Genomic DNA, 20755 nt, shown 5'->3' on the forward strand with positions numbered 1-20755 from the left:
GTCAATTTTAAGACATTTGCCTATAAAATTTCACCAAATATACAGTTATCTTATATGACTCTATGTGGATGATTATTATTTCCGTATCTAAAAAAAAAACATCTAAGTAAAATACAAATTTTAATGTACTATATTCTGTATTGTGTGATACATTTTTTGGACTAAATTTTCGAGAAAAAAAGCCATGAAACAGTTGAAAAGAAAGCCTGTCCATTTACTTGTTTTCTCCACCTCTCTCTCATCATTCTTCTCATATGGCTTCGCTGGGCACTGAGGATATAAAAGGCCTTTTAAGATGACCTCACCCTGCCTACTGCACTACTGCATATAAGTGGCCTACTTTGTCTTCATGGGATTCCCCCTCCCTCTGTCCCTTCATTTTCAACAGCACCATACCAGAATGAAACATGCTGTTAATATATAGCAATAGCCAACCTCCAGCTCTTTCTCTGCTGTCTCTAATATAGCTCTTATTATGAAAATTTTAAATCCCACTTAAAGTGATTGTTCACCCAAAAATACAAATTATCTCACCATTTACTCACCCACATGCCATCCTAGATGTGTATGACTTTCTTTCTTCTGCTAAACACAAACAAAGATTTTTAGAAAAATATGTAGGTCCATACAATGCAAGTGAATGGTGGCCAGAACTTTGAAGCCCAAAAGCATATAAAGGCAGCATAAAAGTAATCAATATTACTCCAGTGGTTAAATCCATATATTCAGAAGTGATATTATAGGTGTGGGTGATAAGCAGATCAATATTTAAGTCTGTTTTTTACTATTAATCTCCACTTTCACTTTTGCATTCTTCTTCTTCTTTAGTTTCGTTTACCAATGTGACTAGCTTTGTTGTGCTAAGCAGCATTAAGGCGTGTCCAGTGGCAGGTAAGATATTTTAAACTGCGGGATCAGTTTAAAATATGATAGTCATTTCAGGAGAAGCAATCTATCTACAGGAGTCTGCAGTTGCATGTAAGTGTGTGTTTTTCATTGTTTCACTTTGTTTTAGAGTAGGATTCATCGCTAGACTTGTGCTGTTTGTTTACTTTGTAGTACTGTGTTGAACTCGCATCGCTTAAGCGTGTGTGCTACATTGTTTTGACTTGTCCTAGAGTATTCACTGCTAGATTTAGAGCTGTTTGTTTATTGTGTGTAAAACTAGCATTGTTTTTAGTGTGCCTCTAAACAGTGCCTCACTTGTTTTAGTGTATTATTTATTGCTAAAGTTTAGCATTGTTTGTTTACAGTGTACTGAAGTCGTGTTTGTTCCCACGTTTGTCATCTCGCGCAACCCTTAGTTTCGGTTACCCACGTGACTAGCTTTGTTGTGCTAAGCAGCATTAAGGCATGTCCATCTTTTTTCAATTAACGACCCGATAGCAGCGTGTGTATATTTGACGTGAATGCTGAGGTGGCAGCGGAAGTGGCAGCCCTCGTGTAAAGCCCTCCTCGTGTGAAGACCTACTTGTGTAAAGACCAGCGAATCTACCTGTGTGAGGACACTGACAAAGTGCCACTCATCATAGCACTTAAGTATCTTTTTTTATTTAATTTAATTTTTTATATTTTCCTTATACATTCCCATGTGTCTAATCTATGCATAACATGTGCCCTCAAGCACATCCCTGTTATCTGTTACAGACATTTTACACAATATAGACACAGGTCACAATGCAACCCACACAACCTATGGCCACTTTGCACATCAGAACCTGCTCTGCTCTCATTTTCGGTGAGACTCTGGAACTGTCAGTCAGCTGTGAACAAAGCTGACTTAATTCCAGCCTTTGCCACACAGTCCACCCTCAGCATCATCACACTGACAGAAACATAGATATGTCCAGAGGATACAGCAACACCCTCTGCTCTCTCCAACAACTTCTCCTTATCTCACACCCCTCGACATAGCGGTAGGGGTGGGGGAACAGGTTTGCTCATTCCAAACAACTGAACATTTTCACCACACTCCTGTCTATGTAACTAAACTTCTTTTGAATTCCATGCTATTACTACAATGCAACCAAAAAAAAATCCATGTTGTTGTCATCTATCAACCTCCAGGTCAGCTGGCAAACTTTCATGAGGAGCTGGATGTCCTGCTGTCCTCCTTCCCTGAAGATAGTAGGCCACTTGTTCTTGGAGATTTCAACATACACCAAGACGAGCCCCAGGCCACTGAACTTCATGTTCTTCTGTCCTCGTTTGACTTGGACAGACTAAGCAGGACCTCATTTTTACATGTAACTGTACCAACACAAATATTCTTGTTACTCCTTTACATGTCTCTGATCATTACTTTGTTCAATTCAACATGACTCTCCCATCTATTGGTTTCCATTCACCGTAACCTCCATTCTCTTTCACCCGCTCACCTTTCCACTGCTGTCTCTACCTCTCTTCCCACACAAAACTTATTTTCCACCCTGGATGTAAACACTGCCCCAGACACACTAGGCTCTACTTTAATAACCTGTCTAGACAGCATCTGTCCTCTCTCCTCTAGGCCAGCGCATATGGCACCACCCAGCCCCTGGCTCTCTGACATTCTTTGTGAACATCGGACTGACCTCAGGGCAGCTAAGAGGAGATGGTGGAAATCTAAAGAACCAGCAGATCAGGGTAAGTATCAGTCTCTGCTTGCATCTTTTTCAGATAACGTTAAATCTGCCAAAACTTCTTATTACCAGGTAAAGACCAACAGCACCACAGACACTCACAGCTTATTTAGAACATTCAACACACTCCTCTGTTCTCCTCCTCCACCGCCTGACACCTCACTGACAGCAGATGTCTTCGCCACATTTTTTACTAATAAGGTTAAAGCCATCACCAACACATTCTCAGCTTAAACACCCGTCTTCTGTATGCAGCTCTTCTATCTCTATGTTCTTTCCTCTGACTGTCACTGAGGTCTCTAAACTCCTCCTCTCCAACCACCCCACCACCTGTCACCTTGACCCCATACCTTCCCACCTTCTCCAAGCCATCTCTCCGTCCATCTTACCGGCACTCACACACATAATTAACACATCTCTACTTACAGGCATTTTTACAGGCTCAAGCAACCCCATTGCTTAAAAAACCTGCACTTAACCCCACACAAGTAGAACACTACAGACCAGTCTCTTTCATCCCATTCAAGGCGAAAACACTTGAAAGGGCAGTTTTCAATCAAATCTCTGCCTATATCTTGCAGAACAAGCTGCTAGATGACAATCAGTCAGGCTTCAAAATTGGACATTCCACCGAGACTGCCCTGCTGTCTGTCACTGATTCACTGAGATAGGTGAGAGCTGGATCCAGATCCTCCGTCCTGATTCTACTGGACTGTTCTGCAGCCTTTGACACAGTCAACCATCAGATCCTACTCTCCACCCTCTCTACTCTGGGCATCACAGGAACTGTGCTTGACTGGTTTAATTTCTCAGGTAGGTCCTTCAAGGTAGCCTGAGAGGTGAGGTGTCCAAGTCACATCAGCTACTTACTGGGGTACCTCAGGGCTCAGTGCTTGGGCCACTTCTCTTCTCTATATACACAACATCACTGGGACCCATCATTCAGGCACATGAGTTCTCTTACCACTGCCACACTGATGACACACAGCTCTACTTGTCTTTTGAGCCCAAAGACACAATGGTGACTGCTCAAATCTCGGCCTGTTTGGCAGACATCTCGGCCTGGATGAAGGAACACCACCTTCAACTTAACCCAGCGAAGACTGAGCTCCTTGTCTTTCCAAGCAATCCTGCTGTTGAACACAGCATCACCATTCAGCTGGGTTCATCTACAGTAACGCCTTCCAAAACAGTCAGAAATCTCAGAGTTACCATCGATAACCAACTCAATTTCACAGATCACATCTCAAAGACAGCACGATCATATAGAATTACACTCTACAATATCAGGAAAATAAGACTCTTCCTCTCTGAACATGCCACACAACTTCTTGTTCAGTCACTTGTTATAACTAGACTGGACTACTGTAACGCTCTCATTGCAGGCCTCCCTGCATGCGTAATTAGGCCCCTGTAAATGATCCAGAATGCAGCAGCATGTCTGGTCTTTAAAGAACCAAAGTGAGAGCATGTTACACCACTCCTTGGAAATTCAAGGCTCTGATGCTGGCATACAGAACAGTCACTGGGTCTGCTCTAGCATACTTCAAATCATTTCTGCAGAGCTACGTTCCCACCAGAAGCCTGCGGTTGGCTAATGAGCGGCCAACCGCCTTGTTGAACCAACACAAAGAGGCACCAAAATACTTTCTCGGACTATCGGTTTCACTGTACCACGTTGGTGGAATGACCTTCCCAACTCCATCCGTGAAGCAGACTCACTCTCTGTCTTCAAAAATCAGCTAAAAACACATCTTTTCCATGAGCACTTAACTGTTCACTCATAAAAAAATAAAAAATATATATATTCTTGTTGCACTCTAATCTGTCTTGGATACTACTATTCTGATGCTAGTGAAACTTTGTAATGCAGCACTTTTCGTTCCACTGTCTCCTTAAGATGAATCACATATGATGTATTATTCCTCGTTTGTAAGCCGCTTTGGATAAAAGAGTCTGCCAAATGAATAAATGTAAATGTATATATGTTTTGTTTTTGGCAAGTTGCATTCTTTGTGCATATCACCACCTACTGGGCAGAGAGGATAATTTATAGTAAAAAAGGCCTTAAATATTGATCTGTTTCTCACCCACACCTATCATATCACTTCTGAAGATATAGATTAACCACTGGAGTCATGTGGACTATTGTTATGCTGCCTTTATGTGCTTTTTGGATCATCACAGTTCTGGCCACCTTTCACTTGCATTAAATGGACCTACAGAGCTGAAATATTCTTCTAAAAATCTTAATTTGTATTCAGCAGAAGAAAAACAAATCTTACACATTTGTGATGGCATGACGATGAGTAAATGATAGGGATGGGACGATATTGTTATCTTATGATTCGGTTCGATATACGATATGAGGGTCACGAGTCGATATAATCTTGATTCAATATAATAACACTTAAATTACAAAATATTACAGAAACATTTTTATTTTCTGAAACTGAGCAAAATACACATTATAATTTATCATCAAAATAAAGTTCTTTAATACACAATATAAATGCTCAAAATTTAAATAATAAGAGTTGCTCATTTACCTTTTTCTATATGAAAAGATCACAAACAAATAAGCTTTCAAAAATAGTGGGGTACATTCAGGCTGATCAGGTGCAGAACAAGCAATAGAACTGAAAACAACCTGTCCTGAAAAAAGTATGTAGAAGTGAATATTTAATTTTTTAATCATTTGTTTGTCATCATTATTTTAATCACATTTTAACAGTAAAAATGCAAAAATTCTACATTCTATTAATTAATATCATATCACGAAATGGTATATATAATAATGATATGAGCTATCACTGTTTGAAATAATGTGTACAATTTACAAGTAATAACATTGAGTTTACATTCAAAAAGGTACTGTCACTTTAAGAGTTTCAACGTGCATTTCACACAGTGTTCCAGTTCAGCGAACATCAACGAGAATCTCGGTTTCTTTAGCACATCCATGCTGTGTGAGATTAAAATTAATATTTATTTTTACTTTTTTATCTGACTGTAAAGAACAGAAAGGATTATTATTTTATACAGAAAGACACATTATTCAATGAAAGTGGAGTCACCTCATCTTTGATGGACACATTACACGGAGGAAATGATCCGCTTTAATCTTAAGCACTTTTCATCAAAACAAGGCGGTTTTCCAGGTATTTCAGTCCTTAAATTTCTAAAAGCTAATTTCAACCACTTTAAGCACTTCAAGGACCTTGTGTTAACCCTGTAAACAGTGTAGAAAAAAGCACAATAGGCGTAAAATCAAGTGATAGAGAGGTTACGATGTTTGATGGGTCATTTCATTTATGATCACATGGTCAGAAAACAATGTTGCACATTTCAAAATATCGAGTTATGCCACGAAATGGTTTGTCATTTTTTTGGTTCACGATATATTGAAATTCAATATATTGTCCCATCCCTAGTAAATGATGAGAGAATTTAAATTTTTGTGTGAGCTATCCCTTTAAACTCCATACTAATATTGCATTGGTTGGTGTTGGTCTAATGAAAATGATGTCATCATTTACCCTTTTGAAGCCATACGATAGGATAGTGTGAGGATCAGACTGAAATCTATATTGTTATGCAATGAAAATCTTCTATAGATTTGGCATAGCTCTCAATTCTAATTTGAGCAAATCCATATTCAAATATGTACACATCAAGTTTGAATATTTGCAGAAGTGCGAATGAGAGCTATGGTGGAGGGCAAGATTTTCAGTGAATAATCATTTAAATTTCCATCTGTTCACTACACAAAGTTATTGTATGGCTTCAGAAGACTTGGAATATAGCACATGTGTGATATAGACTACTTTAATGTTACATTTTTGTCATTTTTGGAGCTTGACAGCCCCTAGTCACTGTGTGATTCATTGTATGGGAAAAAGCAGGATGAATATTCTTCTAAATGTATCCTTGTGTTCTACAGAAGAAAGTCATATGGATTTGGAATGCCATGAGTTTGAGTAAATGATAAATGAAAATTCAGTTTTGGGAGAACTATTCCTTTAAACCTTTAAATGTGCCCCTCAGTTTCAGTGTAACCACATCTTGGCATTGAAGGGATTTTACTCACCCAGTCTTTGAGGTCCATCTGCCCCACGAGGCCCAGGGAGAGAAGACTGTGGACAAGAACAGAGGAAACTCCCCTCTGGTCCACTGGGAACCAAACGCTCTTCCTGGCCTGCAGCCTGCCCACTAGCAGCGCTCCGAGCTGGGATAGCTAATAAAAACAAAAAATCTGAATGTTTGGTACGGAGGAAGGTTTTCTCTCTTTCTTTTGTGAACATTTGAGGTGTTTCTACAGATCTGTTCTCACCATACCTGGTGGAGGGAGGTAGCCATGAAAGAGCACACTTCCACATGAAGATCGTTCCAGTTCTTCACAAAGAAGTAAACGTTGTACTAACCATATCAGGGACGGACAGAAAAATAAGATAAGAATACCACAAAAAGCATTGATTTTAGGCACACTAGTAGTAATAGTTTTGGGACTAGGTTACATACACACATAGGTTACACCAGTGAATGTGATTTTTGAAGGTCAAATCAGGTAGAAATACCTAATTTAGGTCCTTAAATAGCTCCTAAACTGCCTGTGTTCACTGTTCACAGTGTAAAACTAGATAACTAATAAACTTTAAACAGACATGTCTGGTGTGGTTATGCCTTACCTAAAGGTGTAATACCATAGAACTCAGCTTCATGTCTTAGGATGCTTACGTTAACCCCCCTATCAGAGAAAGCAGGGAGATGACACACCTGCATGAATCAGTATTATTTGTTCAGTGTTGTTTTTTCAATATTTTTACCAATCCTATAAGTGATGGTAAATAAATTGGCATTTGTCATATCCTACCTTAAGTCCAATTCTTTTGTCCGAAGGAAGTTTAAAATAGGGGCAAATGTTGTTGGGTCTCTGTCAATAAATATCTTAAAAAAAAAAAAAAAAAAAAAAAAAAAAAAACATAGAAAAGTAATTTAGAGTCTAAATTACAGACTGGCTTTGAGCTGGAAAACATTTAAAAATTTTCTGGAATAATGGATTAGTTTGAAAGATATATATTTAACAAAAAACCCACAAGGCATACCTTTAGTAATCAGTATTGACATCATTTGTTGTTGTTTTGTTCATTTTATAGGTAATTACAGTAGGTTCATAGGATTTATGGGTAAATCAGAGCATGATACAATTTTCTACTTACGGCTCCAGTTTCATCCCGTAGTGTTGATATTCTCCCACTAAGTAAACTGGGGAGCAACAAACAGATAACGTTATAAAATGCTGGTTATAAGAAAAATGAGAGTGCATATACAATATATTAACAGAGCTCTCTGTGCAGCTTCAGAGATCTTATTTTACCTTGAGAAGAAAGAGTCAGGAATCCATGTCAGAGTCTGTCTTGAAGTGCTAAATCTGAAAGCATGCAAATAAAATGTTATATCATTTTCAATTTTTCATTGACTTATGAGATATGTTACTTCACAAATGATTGTATACAAAGAAAATGTTTTCTACATAATATGTGGGATAGTCATATTAGTTTTAAATTATAAGAAAGGAAGAAAGTGAACTGTAATGGCATTGGGTATGCGTCAAATTTAGACACTGCATTGACTTTCCTATAATCCACACAGAACCATACTGACCCATCGCTCTTAGGGACTAGAACAACCAGGCTGGACCAATCACTGTGGGATTCTTCTATTACTCCCATATCGAGCGTTGCATCTAATTCTTCCCAAACTACTTTTTTCTTGTGCTCAGGCAGTCGGTAGGGATGGCTACGTGCTAGGGATGCACCGATCTGATACCTGGATCAGTATCGGCTCCGATACTGACGTTTTCAAACGGATCGGGTATTGGTCCGAGGAGCCCGATCCAAATCCGATACTGTGTGTTAGTCATGTTCGTTACTGTCAAGCTCAAAAAATGATATAAAAGAACCATTAAAACACAATTAAAGTAGTTCATATGACTCATGCATTTTATTCAAAGCCACTTGAAGATATGCGATAGCTCTGTGAATCACAAAAGGCTGTGTTTAATAAGTAAATATATAAAATGCACACGCAGCTCCAGCGCATTATTGAATGGTGCTGCTCTGTTTACACACACTCGCAGCTATTTTTAGCCTTCAGAGCGGTGCACAATATTTGAGCGCTTCTCGAGCAACATCTCAGATGTAGATGCTCAATAGTTCGGTTCACTTATATGCATTTAGAACAGCACCGGAGGTGTATTTTTACCAGAATTTGAATAAGAAGTGAATTAAACTATTGTGAACTTGCCTACAGAGAGACACATACAGGACTTCCTGGAGAGTTTAGAATGTCAAAATAAAAGCGTGAGGGTTTAAAAGTTAAAGGTGTCACGGGGGCAGAGATATGAACTCAGTAGCAGGGTTTATTGAACAGATGATTGAAAAAATGATGTAAACACTGTGAGTAAATCCAGTTGAGCAGAGTGGCAAACAGCAGGTGAGTAATATCCAGACAGGGTATAGACACGATGAACAGTCTTGTGATACTTGCAGGCAATAATGAAGACACAGGAATGTTTGACATAGTAGAAAGGTGTGGAGTCTCAGAGATACTAACGATGAGAACAGACAAAGAGTGTGTGTGAAAGCGGGGTATATATGCAGTCCTTGATTAGCCACTAATGATATGCAGGTGCGTGTAATCAGAACTCAGGGGAGAGTGAGTGCTGACGGCAGTGAGGAAGAAAGAGAGAGAGAGAGACCGGTGGATCCGTGACAAAAGGTGCACGATTGAGATTTATTACTATATATTACTATTATAATATATTATTATTATCATTTGTTTACAAATTATAATAATATTTAAGTTGAATGGGTTCCAAAAATAACTGTGTGAATGAAAAGTGAGCTGATATCTTACAACTAAATTGAACAAAAAAGAGATCTGAACCCTTTAAAGTCCAGATACAAGCTGAACATTTTTTGTTTTACTGTTAATTTTGCTGCTACATTATCCAGTATACTAGTTAACAATAAAGTTTTTCTTAATAAGCTATACATTTATATTGAAATAATGTGGAGTTAGAGGTTTGTGTTTCTTTACATATTAAAGAGTACACCCAATTAGTTCCACACAATAATGTAAAGATATTCTAAACTGATTATGCAAAAAAACAACACTGGTATCGGATCGGGATCGGTATCGGCCGATACTGAGATTTCCAATATCGGAATCGGAAGAGAAAAAGTGGTATCGGTGCATCCCTACTACGTACCATTACCCGGGGCGCAGTCTCGATGTGGTGCTGAATGAAGTTTGTATGACCAGGCAGAGGGGAGAACATGTCTGCAAATTCCTTTTGCAACCTGGCAACCTCTGTGACTTGTGACCAGAGGTGTAGTCAAGACCAGACCCTCCAAGACCCAGACCAAGACTAGACCCCTTGAGACCAAAACAAGACCAAGACTAGACTCTCCAAGACCCAGACCAAGACCACGTTTATATGGTCTCGAGACATCTTAAGACCAAGACCACAAGATCAAGACCCCACCTCTGGAAAATACCCCTGTTCATTAACAAATCAAAATACTGTAATATGATAATAAGAATTGTCATTTTCATTGAAAACATGGCTGGCCTAAATTGCCTTGTGATGATAGTCATCACTAGTATGAAATCAAATATCATTTTACATAATTTCCATTTTAAAGAGTTTGCAGATTGGTAGGCATGGTTATGTACTTTAATATTGTTATATGTTAAAATTCTCATTTTAAGGAAAGTTAGCAGTCTAGCAAATGGGAAATAATATTTCAAAAAAACATGTCAAAGACAATGTGACTAACTTACCTATTGAATGATGATGTTGTACCACGTGCTTCACGTATTAACGCGTGATATATTTTACATGTTGCTCTCCATTTCTTATTTTCAGAATCTTCTTAAAAATTTTCAAATGCAAATTTTACCACTGCAGGCTCTGACATTTTCCAGACTGCTATATAGAGAAAACAGTCCAGTTTTACAAGATGCCTTCGTAATCCAAATATATATAAAATAATACAACTAAAGTGAAGTGACTTGAATTGGCTAGTGTACAAAAATTGAAGTCTGCATGGCATTAGTCTGACTTTCACTGCATGTACACTATTAATATGTATACTATTAAACTAATTCAAACAACTATGCATAAAGTTATGCACTGAAAATAACAGTGAAGAAACAAAGGAAGAAAAATGCAGATGTGAAATATACGCAATAACTGAAAAATGACATTTTGAACGAACTGAATAATTGACTTCCCAAAAGTATGGTTAATTGAGAAATGTGTTTCTTATGCATTATTATTCTAACAAAATAATACTGTTTATTTTTTTTTTTTAAATCAAAGACATGTCAGCTGAACACATAAATGCAACGACCAATCAGAGGCGTTTAAGTCACTGGCTCAGCCATTGTTCACAGACTGAGTTGTGTACGTGCTTGCTTACTGCCGCATTCTCAAGCAAGGAGTAAAAACGATGTAAATAAGAAATTTATTGTGCAATTACGACAGTTTTATTGATTATAATGAGAGGTTTGGGGAGAGTGCAGAACTCAGGGAGCTTGCGTTTAACTGAAGTGATTGACAGCTTCAGTGATTATAAATGGAGCGAGTTTTGCTCGCTTTCTGTATATAACTTAATCACAATTTAAATAAGTTTTATTTCATGCTGCCAAGAAGAGGAACATTGTAAAGTTGTCCGTTTGGACACTGTCTAAATTTAGGCTACTAATGAATAAATAGAATGAACTAATTCAGGAACACAGTTCTCAGCTTGTTTGGGATGTGTAGCTGCATAAATATGGCATGCAATAAAATTATAGTAATAGATCATATTAATAGCAATTACAATATCAGGGGAAAATATCTTTAATTATGATTTTAGTCATAATCATTCAGCCCTACTCCCACCAATAAAGAACACCTCGCAACATTACAAGCTTATTGGGTTGCGCGATTACCCCGAGTGAAGCCATGGCTTCTACATGGCAGATGTAATCATAAATCATTAATGTTTGCTTTGTGTTGTTAAACCACAGTTCTTGCACTTACATTCATGTGATGAGAGATGGTGCTTGCCTACATATGTGGTATGACCAAGGCAGAAGTACTGTGCTTGCAAATTCTCAATAATGGTAAAGATGCAGCACCAACTAGTGGCTGAAATAATAATCGCATTTAGTGCACTGGTAAATACACAGTGGTCTTGACCATCAAGAACATAGGCCGAGACCGAGATCCAGACCAAGACTTTAAATGTTGAGACCAAGACCCAGACCAAGACACTGGGTAACGAGACCCAGACCAAGACCACGTTTATATGGTATCGCGACATCTTGAGACCAAGACTACAAGATCAAGACCCCACCTCTGCTTGTGACGGTGAGAGCTGGTCCCCACAAGTGAGTGGGGTGACACGATTGGTTTTTAAGTTCAACTCCGGCCCGAGCTCCGCCCTCTCCGGGACCACCGCTGCCAACGTCAAAGGGACTGCCTCCCTCCATAATTTCAGGAGGTTGAGATGGTATATTTGATGTGCGTTACCTCTATCTGTTTGTCTTCCGTCTCCTACGCATCGTGTGACCTCAAAGGGCCCTTGCCACTTGGCGAGTAATTTAGAACTCGACGTTGGGAGTAACACAAGCACTTTGTCTCCTGGTGCAAATTCCCGTAGCCGAGTGCCCCTGTCATACAGTCAGCTTTGACGTTCTTGTGCTTGGAGCAAATTCTCCTGTGTTAGTTGACCCAAAGTGTGGAGATTTGCTCTAAGATCAAGAACGTATTGATTTTCATTTTTGCTGTTTGAAGGCCCCTCCTCCCAAGCTTCCCGCATGATGTCGAGCAAACCGCGTGGTCACCGCCCATACAGCAGCTTGAATGGGGAAAACCCTGTGGAGGCTTGTGAGACCTCTCGAACTGCAAATAACAGGGGATCGAGCCACCTGTCCCAATTTCTAGCATCCTTGTGTACGAATATACTAATCACTAATTTTTCAGGGTTTTATTAAACCATTCCACCAACCCATCTGTCTGTGGGTGGTAAACACTGGAGCGAATTGATTTAATACCCCATAATTCATATAGTTCACGTAGTGTACAGTTTATGTCAGAAGTTTACATACACCTTAACCAAATACATTAAACTCAATTTAAACACAATTCCTGACATTTAATTGTGGAAAACATTCCCTGTCTTAGGTCAGTTAGGATCACTACTTTATTTTAAGAATGTGAAATGTCAGAATAATAGTAGAGAGAATGATTTCAGCTTTTATTTCTTTCATCACATTCCCAGTGTGTCAGAAGTTTACATACACTTTGTTAGTATTTGGTAGCATTGCCTTTAAATTGTTTAACTTGGGTCAGAAGTTTTGGGTAGTCTTCCACAAGCTTCTCACAATAAGCTGCTGGAATTTTAGCCCATTCCTCCAGACACTCAGTTACTGGTGTAACTGAGTCAGGTTTGTAGGCCTCCTTGCTCGCACACGTTTTTTCAGTTCTGCCCACATATTTTCTATCGGACTGAGGTCAGGGCTTTGTGATGGCCACTCCAGTACCTTTACTTTGTTGTCCTTAAGCCATTTTGCCACAACTTTGGAGGTATGCTTGGGATCATTGTCCATTTGGAAGACCCATTTGTGACTGATGCTTCAACATATCCACATAATTTTCATTCCTCATGATGCCATCTATTTTGTGAAGTGCACCAGACCCTCCTGCAGCAAAGCACCCCCACAACATGATGCTGCCATCCCCATGATTCACGGTTGGGATGGTGTTCTTCCGCTTGCAAGCCTCACCCTTTTTCCTCCAAACATAACAATGGTCATTATGGCCAAACAGTTATGTTTTTGTTTCATCAGACCAAAGGACATTTCTCCAAAAAGTAAGATCTTTGTCCCCATGTGCACTTGCAAACTGTAGTCTGGCTTTTTTTATGGCGGTTTTGGAGCAGTGGCTTCTTCCTTGCTGAGCAGCCTTTCAGGTTATGTCGATATAGGACTCGTTTTACTGTGGATATAGATACTTTACTTACAAAGGTCCTTTGCTGTTGTTCTGGGATTGATTTGCACTTTTCACACCAAACTACGTTCATCTTTAGGAGACCAAATGTGTCTCCTTCCTGAGCAGTATGATGGCTGCATGGTCCCATGGTGTTTATACTTGAGTACTGTTGTTTGTACAGATGAACGTGGTACCTTCAGGCATTTGGAATTGCTCCCAAGGATGAACCAGACTTGTGGAGGTCCACAGATTTTTTTCTGAGGTCTTGGCTGGTTTCTTTGATTTTCCCATGATGTCAAGCAAAGAGGCACTGAGTTTGAAGGTAGGCCTTAAAATACATCCAGAAGTACGCCTCCAATTCAGTACACCTCCTATCAGAGTCTAATTGTCTAAAGGCTTGGCATCATTTTCTGCTTAAAGGCACAGTTAACTTAGTATCTGTAAATTTCTGACCTTCTGACCCTTCTGGAATTGTGATATAGTCAATTAAAAGTGAAACAATCTGTCTGTAAACAATTGTTGGAAAAATTACTTGTGTCATGCACAAAGTAGATGTCCTAAACAACTTGCCAAAACTATAGTGTGCTATTATTAAATCTGTGGAGTGGTTAAAAATGAGTTTTAATGACTTCAACTTAAGTGTATGTAAACTTCTGACTTCAACTGTATGTGACATGAACGTAGTGCCCTGATCAGTGAGGATTTCTTTCAGAATCCCCACTCGGGATATTATTCTGAAGAGTGCCTCCACAACACTACAAGCTGAGATGTTGTGCAGAGGCACTGCTTCCGGATATCGTGTTGCATAGTCCACCAGAACCAATACAAAGCAATGTCCGCCTGCCGTCCACTCTAATGGCCCAACAAGGTCCATGCCAATTCTTTCGAAGGGGACCTCGATTAACGGAAGGGGGCGCAATGGTGCTCTTGGGGTGGCCAGCGGATTCACCAGCTGACATTCACGGCATGCCACACACCACCTGCGAACATCCCCGTGAAAGCCTCCCCTCCCTTAAGTCATCCTGAAATGGAACTGACAAAGACCACCCCGGCACTGCCTCCCCGTCAAGGGATCGCACATTTCACATATAATAATTTTCTCACAAGACCCATTCACACATATGCCCTTTAACAGTGTTTGAAATTCTGGCCAATTAGTTCCCCAAATTAGTGGATGGGTGAGGTGGGAACTAACTGCAGCCTCCACTCTATGCTTTTGCCCCCCAAATTTAATAATGAGTGTCACTACAGGATAATTGTGAATATCCCCATGCACACACCTCAACCTCACCTTTTTACCTGTGCCCAAAGCCTCGTCTTGAACCAAACATTGATGTATAGTGGTCTGATAGCAGCCAGTATCCACCAAGGCTTGATGTGTACTCCCCTTGACACTCACTGGTATTCTGTATGCTCCAGCTCAATAGGGGGCAGCCCGTGGAGTGTCCGGGACCCGTACCAATGTTCCCAGCTCCATCACTGGGCATTGGTCCCGGAAATGCCCGGGTTCCCCGCAACTCCAGCAGGCCGGCCCAGGCATTACGCCTGCACCTGTGTCAGTGGGTGTGACCACCTGAGGGGGAGAGCGAAGAGACATCGAGGCCACTGGCAGCAGGGAAAACCCCCGCAAACGGAGAGCCGGCTTCGGTAGTACATTTCCGCGCCTCCGGGGAACCGGGATTGGCTGGAAAAAGGGACAGAGTGAGAGGGGAGAGAATGGGGAAAGAGAGAGGGAGGGGAGAGAGAGTGGGAAGGCTCTTCCGCCCTCTGATACGCCGTCATATGGTCCTCAGCCAGTTGGACGGCCTCCTTCAGCGACGCCAGGCATCGGCGTCGCTGTGCTCAGCCAGCAGCCACTTCCAGCAGGCATCCCGGAGCTGTTGAGTGAAGGCAAATGGGCAACCACACACGTCCATCTTCATCGAACGGAAGTGTTGTCGGTGCTGTTCGGGGCTGTGACCGACCCACTGCAGGATGGTCTTCTTCAGTTCATCGTACACCAGGACAGTCGCCACCGGTAGATGTTGCGCTGCGAGCTGGGCTTCCCGGACAACAGTGGGATGAGTCTGGCTGGCAACTTTGCCCGTGGCCAGCTCCAGATCTCGGCCGTCCTCTCAAACAGGTCTAAGAATGCCTCCAGATCATCTTCTGCCCCAATTTTCATAAGGGCGACCGGAGGCATGGGGGCTGCTGTGTCCGGGGTCGAGGATGGCGCTTTCTCCTGGTGCAGTAAGCTCCATATCATGTGCTGGTCCTCTGCTTGAGCTTGGAGCACCTCCTGGAATTGGTGATCCTGGTTCTGACGCAGCTAAAGCAGGGCCTGATGTTGAGCATGATGCAAACTGGCGAGGGACTTCATGACTTCTGCCAACGGTGAGGACTCCATGCTGGCATATATTTCCTCCAAAATCCCGGGTTTTGGCACCAGTTTAATGGGGTTCGTTGTAGGGTGCAAGGAGGAAACGGGAAACGTGAGGCTTCAACTCAAAAGGTTGGTCTTTAATATGGTACAACTCAAAAATAGCTTTTCAGCTACAACATAAACAGACAACATTGGGGGTTGAAGCACGTGTGTCTCTCTCTCTCTCTGTTTTTGGCATGGTCTCTCCTTTTATTGCTCTCCCCAGTGCTTACTACAATCAAAAACAGGTGTTAGACATTATAGCGCTCAGTTGTGCACCCTTACCGCTTTCTCTCTCTCTGGATGAACGCTCAACCACGCCCCCGCCGCCACAATTATGTTTTGTGATTTCTCATACCTTCTTTATATAACATCCATCCCTTGCGCACTTTTGGCCTCTAGCGGGTGAGGCTTTTCAGACAAATAAACAGCAACACAGGGTAGGGAAAAGCAGTGCAGCACCATGAGCGAGAGTGTTACTCGCTAGGACAGTTTATTTTGAACAAGAGGGGCGAACGATTATGGAATTTAACACGGGAGTACAATACCAAACTGGTGCGGACTGACAGATGGTGCGATGAACCGGACAGCGGGAAAAAAAATAATGTTCAGTGAAAAGTCAAAAGAAAATCGCAATGTTTGTAATTGTAACTATATCAGATATTATTAAGAAAACAAGGGCATTTTTTGCCTCCATTTTTTGAATTTTGGGGATATTTTTGATCATTTTGGTGGCATTTTTGCCTCGAGTTCACGTTCATTTCCGACACTATTGGCACTGTATCTCTCTAAGGTGTTTAAAAGTTTGTTTTAGACATATAGTAGCAAGTAAACAAGATAACCCTACATATATGTCAAACTACATTGTGTTAATGTTTGACACAGTTAAAACATTGCCTACCTTAAAAACAAGTGAAGTTTGTTCAGTGGTTAAAACGTGTTCAGACGGTTCCCTCGTACCTGAATGAATGGCTCCTTTCCAGAATAAAATGAAATATGCAGAAAATCACAGTATTACAATTCTTGTATTGTGACAGGGCCGAAAGTCTTGGAGAAGCTAGAGAAGAGAGGACACCCGCAGCAGTTTATGCAAGCTGCTGTGCTCATGATGCTGTGCCCTGCAGGCTTCTGTCGTGCCGCGCACAGCGCGTTTTAGTTTATAAACAGATTTAGTGCTTATAACTTGCCGATTACTTCTTCCCAAAAAACTTCCCAAAAATTCTGAAATATTGTGGTGAAAAATAACTGAAGCGAAGCTGAATGCTTCATTTTTAATCAACACAAATAAAAGTAAAATAATTATTATTTATTTATACTTAAAGTAGATGTAAAATGTACTCATGTACTGTAACAAGAGTAGCTGTAATTCATTGCTTTCCACCTCTGTGCATCACACATTTCTTTGCATAATTGTCTGTTGTGGATGTTGTATTCTGTGAATGAAGACCTTTTTAACATCTATAATTACTACATATACATGCACGACTAATTCAGATACAAGGAAAACATTATTAGATGTAGTTTTTTCTGTTGTTTTCAAGTCTTCACTGAATTATTGTTAGATATGATGCATTAATACAGATTTGATGCTGCCGAGCTTTGACTCAGAAAGAGATCTTTAATAAAAATTTTACTTAACTGTTCATTGTATGCTTGTTCCGATTTCTATTGTGATAAACCGATAATGTTTTGTTTATTTTGAGGCAAGTGGCTTATTTTGAGCTAGGGCTGGGCGATATGGCCAAAAATATTATCACAATATTCTTTTTCATATCGTTCGATATCAATATTTATCACGATATACATTCACATTTGCACATTTTTTTGAATTTCCAAGTTGGCAGAAGAAAAAAAATACTAAACAGTCAAAATATACAAAACTGCACTGGGGGACCAGAGACAGCCAAAGCAGTGGTGTCTGAGGGATCTTCCACCAAAATATTTAAATATTTTATAGAGTTTATCAATCAAGTTAAGTTGGATATGAATGTTAAAAGATCCTCTGTTCATTTTGAAGCATAATTACAGCATTTAATTTTTACATTCAAAATGTTTTTTATTTTGTTACATTTTATATTTTGCATTGAAGCCCTTGTGACTGAGGAATGATACTGTATGGGGGTTCAGGGGTATCCCCTGAGAGAAAATTTAGAAAATGTAGAAGTCTGAATGGACCATTTTTATATTTTCATTAAAGTGAGAAAGACTAGGCTACAAACTAGTAATTTTATTGTCTTTCCTTGTCATGCATGACAGAGATGATGACATTTGATTAATTTCACAAAATTAGACCAGAAATATATTTGTTAATTACTAAAGGCTCATAACATCCTGATTAATAAAGCAACTTTTGAAGTAAAACATTTTATGGTCTAAAGACGCTCTGGAACCGCATTAACTTAATGCCCAAACATACTCTACGTAAGTACGTGAACCCAGACGCATCTTGCTACGCAAACTCGATTTCACGTGTTGTTACATTGTGAAATGTGTCAGAGTGCAATTCATAACCTAACGCAAGTACGAGCTGCATTCTCAGCGTTCCCGCAAGGGGCACGACAGCAGATTTTATTTTTCAATAAACACGTAATGTATGTACAACGGGACCACACGTTGGCCATGCGCTGGCGAAGCGCTCGCATCTGCATTTGCACCGCGGTGACTGGCGTAGCCTAATCGTGCTTCTCTTGTGAGATCTGGCAACGCTGCAATTGGTATTTAACCCACCCCTTAGCCCAGAGTACTGTTATTTTAAAAAGAACGTTATTAACCATTCTTTTTTGTTCTAGCCATTTTGAATTTAGTCTGCGGAACGAAAAAATAAAGTTTTTGCTCAGAACGAACCGATTTGAAAAACGTTTTGTTTTTAATTCCCTGGGTTAAAGGCAGAAATGTAAAGCTTATAATTTTATAAAAGGACTAACATTCATTATTTTATTAAAACGTGTGTATTATTTTAAATGTAAAGTTGTTTAAATCGTCATTTTTGCAGTCGTTTTAGGGTTTGTTGACATTACAGAACATCATCATGGCAAAAAAGTTGTAAAATCGGCTATAACTTTACAGCAGAAAAGGTTAGTAAGCAATCTGATCATACTAAAATCATGTTAACACAAATATTGTTTACATTTTGTGGCTACACTTTTGAAACAGTGAGTATTTTAACATTTACGGATTGGCCCCCATTCACTTCCATTGTAAGTGCCTCACTGTAACAGATTTTTATTTTATTTTTTTTAAGAAAAGATATACATTTTTGTTGTAATAAACATTATGCCACAAATGCTGTTAATTAAGCTTAACTTGTATTGAACCCGGAATATTCCTTTAAACATTTAGGACCATTAAGATTTTTGCATAGCCTACCACCACCCAATTCTCATTACCGTAACTCGTCCGGACGTTTTACTTTTACTGTCCCCATTGTTTTCAATGATGATTCTCATTACCATGACAGAGTCTTTTTTATATATATATATATATATATATATATATATATACTGTATTATAGTAAATAAGATGCAGTTGAACAATGTTTTTTTTTTTTTTTTTTTTTTTTTAATCAGTGAAAATGAAATGCAGTACCAAGAGTGTACTACTATGATGTACAATTTCAATGCTTTTTTTCACATTGAGGTAATGAAAATATCATAATATCCATCTTTTTCGTGTTGCGGTAATGAGAATTGGGGGGGGGGGGGGTTAATGGGCATGTCAATAAAATAATGTCACAATGTAAACAATCTTAAAGGCCCTAAAATATTATTCATTTTCTATATAATTTATAATAAAAATATAATGTGTTGTTTCTTTTAATTTTGAAGTAAAACAAGACCAGGACATTTGACAGGTTTTGTAAGAATCACTTTATGGGCCGTACGATCGCCCCACATCAAAGTTAAAAACTGCTGCGCTGTGACGTAGCCTTTGATCTCAAATAAAACAATATTTTGACGCCGAGTTTATCTAAAGAAGTCTTGACGTCAGCGTACCTCGTTCCTCCGACATTTAGTTGGATGATGTCACCCATTCCCGATGTTGAACCGTTACCAATTCCAGCCATCCTTTAATTCAGCACGGTTATCGAGGTGGAATAATCCCAATTTTATCCAGTTTGTGCATTTATCCAACCAGATTCTAGAAGATCTTCTTGATTCTTCCTCACATCCCAGCGAGCCCCATACATTATGCGTCATAAGAAGGGCGTGTTAGGTGGTTCATAGATTAGGCTGGTCGCACACAATGTCCCCCATTTTCAGAGCTTTAATAAACAATTGAAAACATTGCCTTCAACTAATGGCCTCTTTCTGTTGCCTGTGCGACACGGGAACGCTGGAGCTCTGTGGATTCGATCAGAGCGTCAGCCAATCGGATAGCGTCATTCCTGCCACAGGACGCAGACCCCGCCCAGTGTTTACAGGCAGTGCGTCTTGTCTTGAGCAGTAGGTTGGACACAGCTGAAGGCAGAAATGGGGTTAGAGGCTGATGAAAACATATTCTCCAGTCTATTCCGAAGGAACGATACGGGATCCGATTCTTCAAGGCATAGTCACTCCAACTTAATGATTTTAACCACTGCAGTGAAATGTGTGAATATAAGAATTTCAGTAGTCCTTATCAAAACATCGTGGGAAAAGGCAAACTACTGGAACTTTATACAGCATAAAATACTAATTTATATTATAT

General features: G+C 39.8%; 1 protein-coding gene and 1 long non-coding RNA gene across 4 annotated transcripts in view; one reads left to right on the top strand and one right to left on the bottom strand.

Moving 5' to 3' along the window:
• Positions 1–20461, bottom strand: part of LOC127455464 (BTB/POZ domain-containing protein KCTD3-like) — a 29513-nt gene extending 9052 nt beyond the window's left edge. Inside the window, exons 1-7 of one of the 2 annotated variants that reach the window (XM_051723386.1) lie at positions 20062–20461; positions 7999–8052; positions 7841–7886; positions 7495–7568; positions 7310–7368; positions 6960–7040; positions 6712–6858 (exon numbers count right to left, since the gene is read on the bottom strand). In XM_051723386.1, the coding sequence (XP_051579346.1) occupies positions 6712–6858; positions 6960–7040; positions 7310–7368; positions 7495–7568; positions 7841–7886; positions 7999–8052; positions 20062–20132 (532 nt within the window). In that variant the 5' untranslated portion in view covers positions 20133–20461. Of the gene's footprint in view, positions 1–6711; positions 6859–6959; positions 7041–7309; positions 7369–7494; positions 7569–7840; positions 7887–7998; positions 8053–8285; positions 8866–20061 lie in introns of those variants that run through there. The other variant, XM_051723387.1, reaches the window with a different exon arrangement.
• LOC127455477 (uncharacterized) lies at positions 882–4695 on the top strand. Of its 2 annotated transcripts, XR_007899677.1 has the most exons (5): positions 882–978; positions 1387–1738; positions 2068–2246; positions 2510–2625; positions 3203–4695. It is a non-coding gene; the product is annotated as an uncharacterized LOC127455477 (long non-coding RNA). The 2 variants fall into 2 exon arrangements; XR_007899676.1 differs by having other exon boundaries at positions 1387–2246.
• Positions 20462–20755: the final 294 nt, after the last annotated feature.

The sequence above is a fragment of the Myxocyprinus asiaticus genome, chromosome 17 (assembly GCF_019703515.2).
Source record: "Myxocyprinus asiaticus isolate MX2 ecotype Aquarium Trade chromosome 17, UBuf_Myxa_2, whole genome shotgun sequence".
NCBI lineage: Eukaryota > Metazoa > Chordata > Actinopteri > Cypriniformes > Catostomidae > Myxocyprinus > Myxocyprinus asiaticus.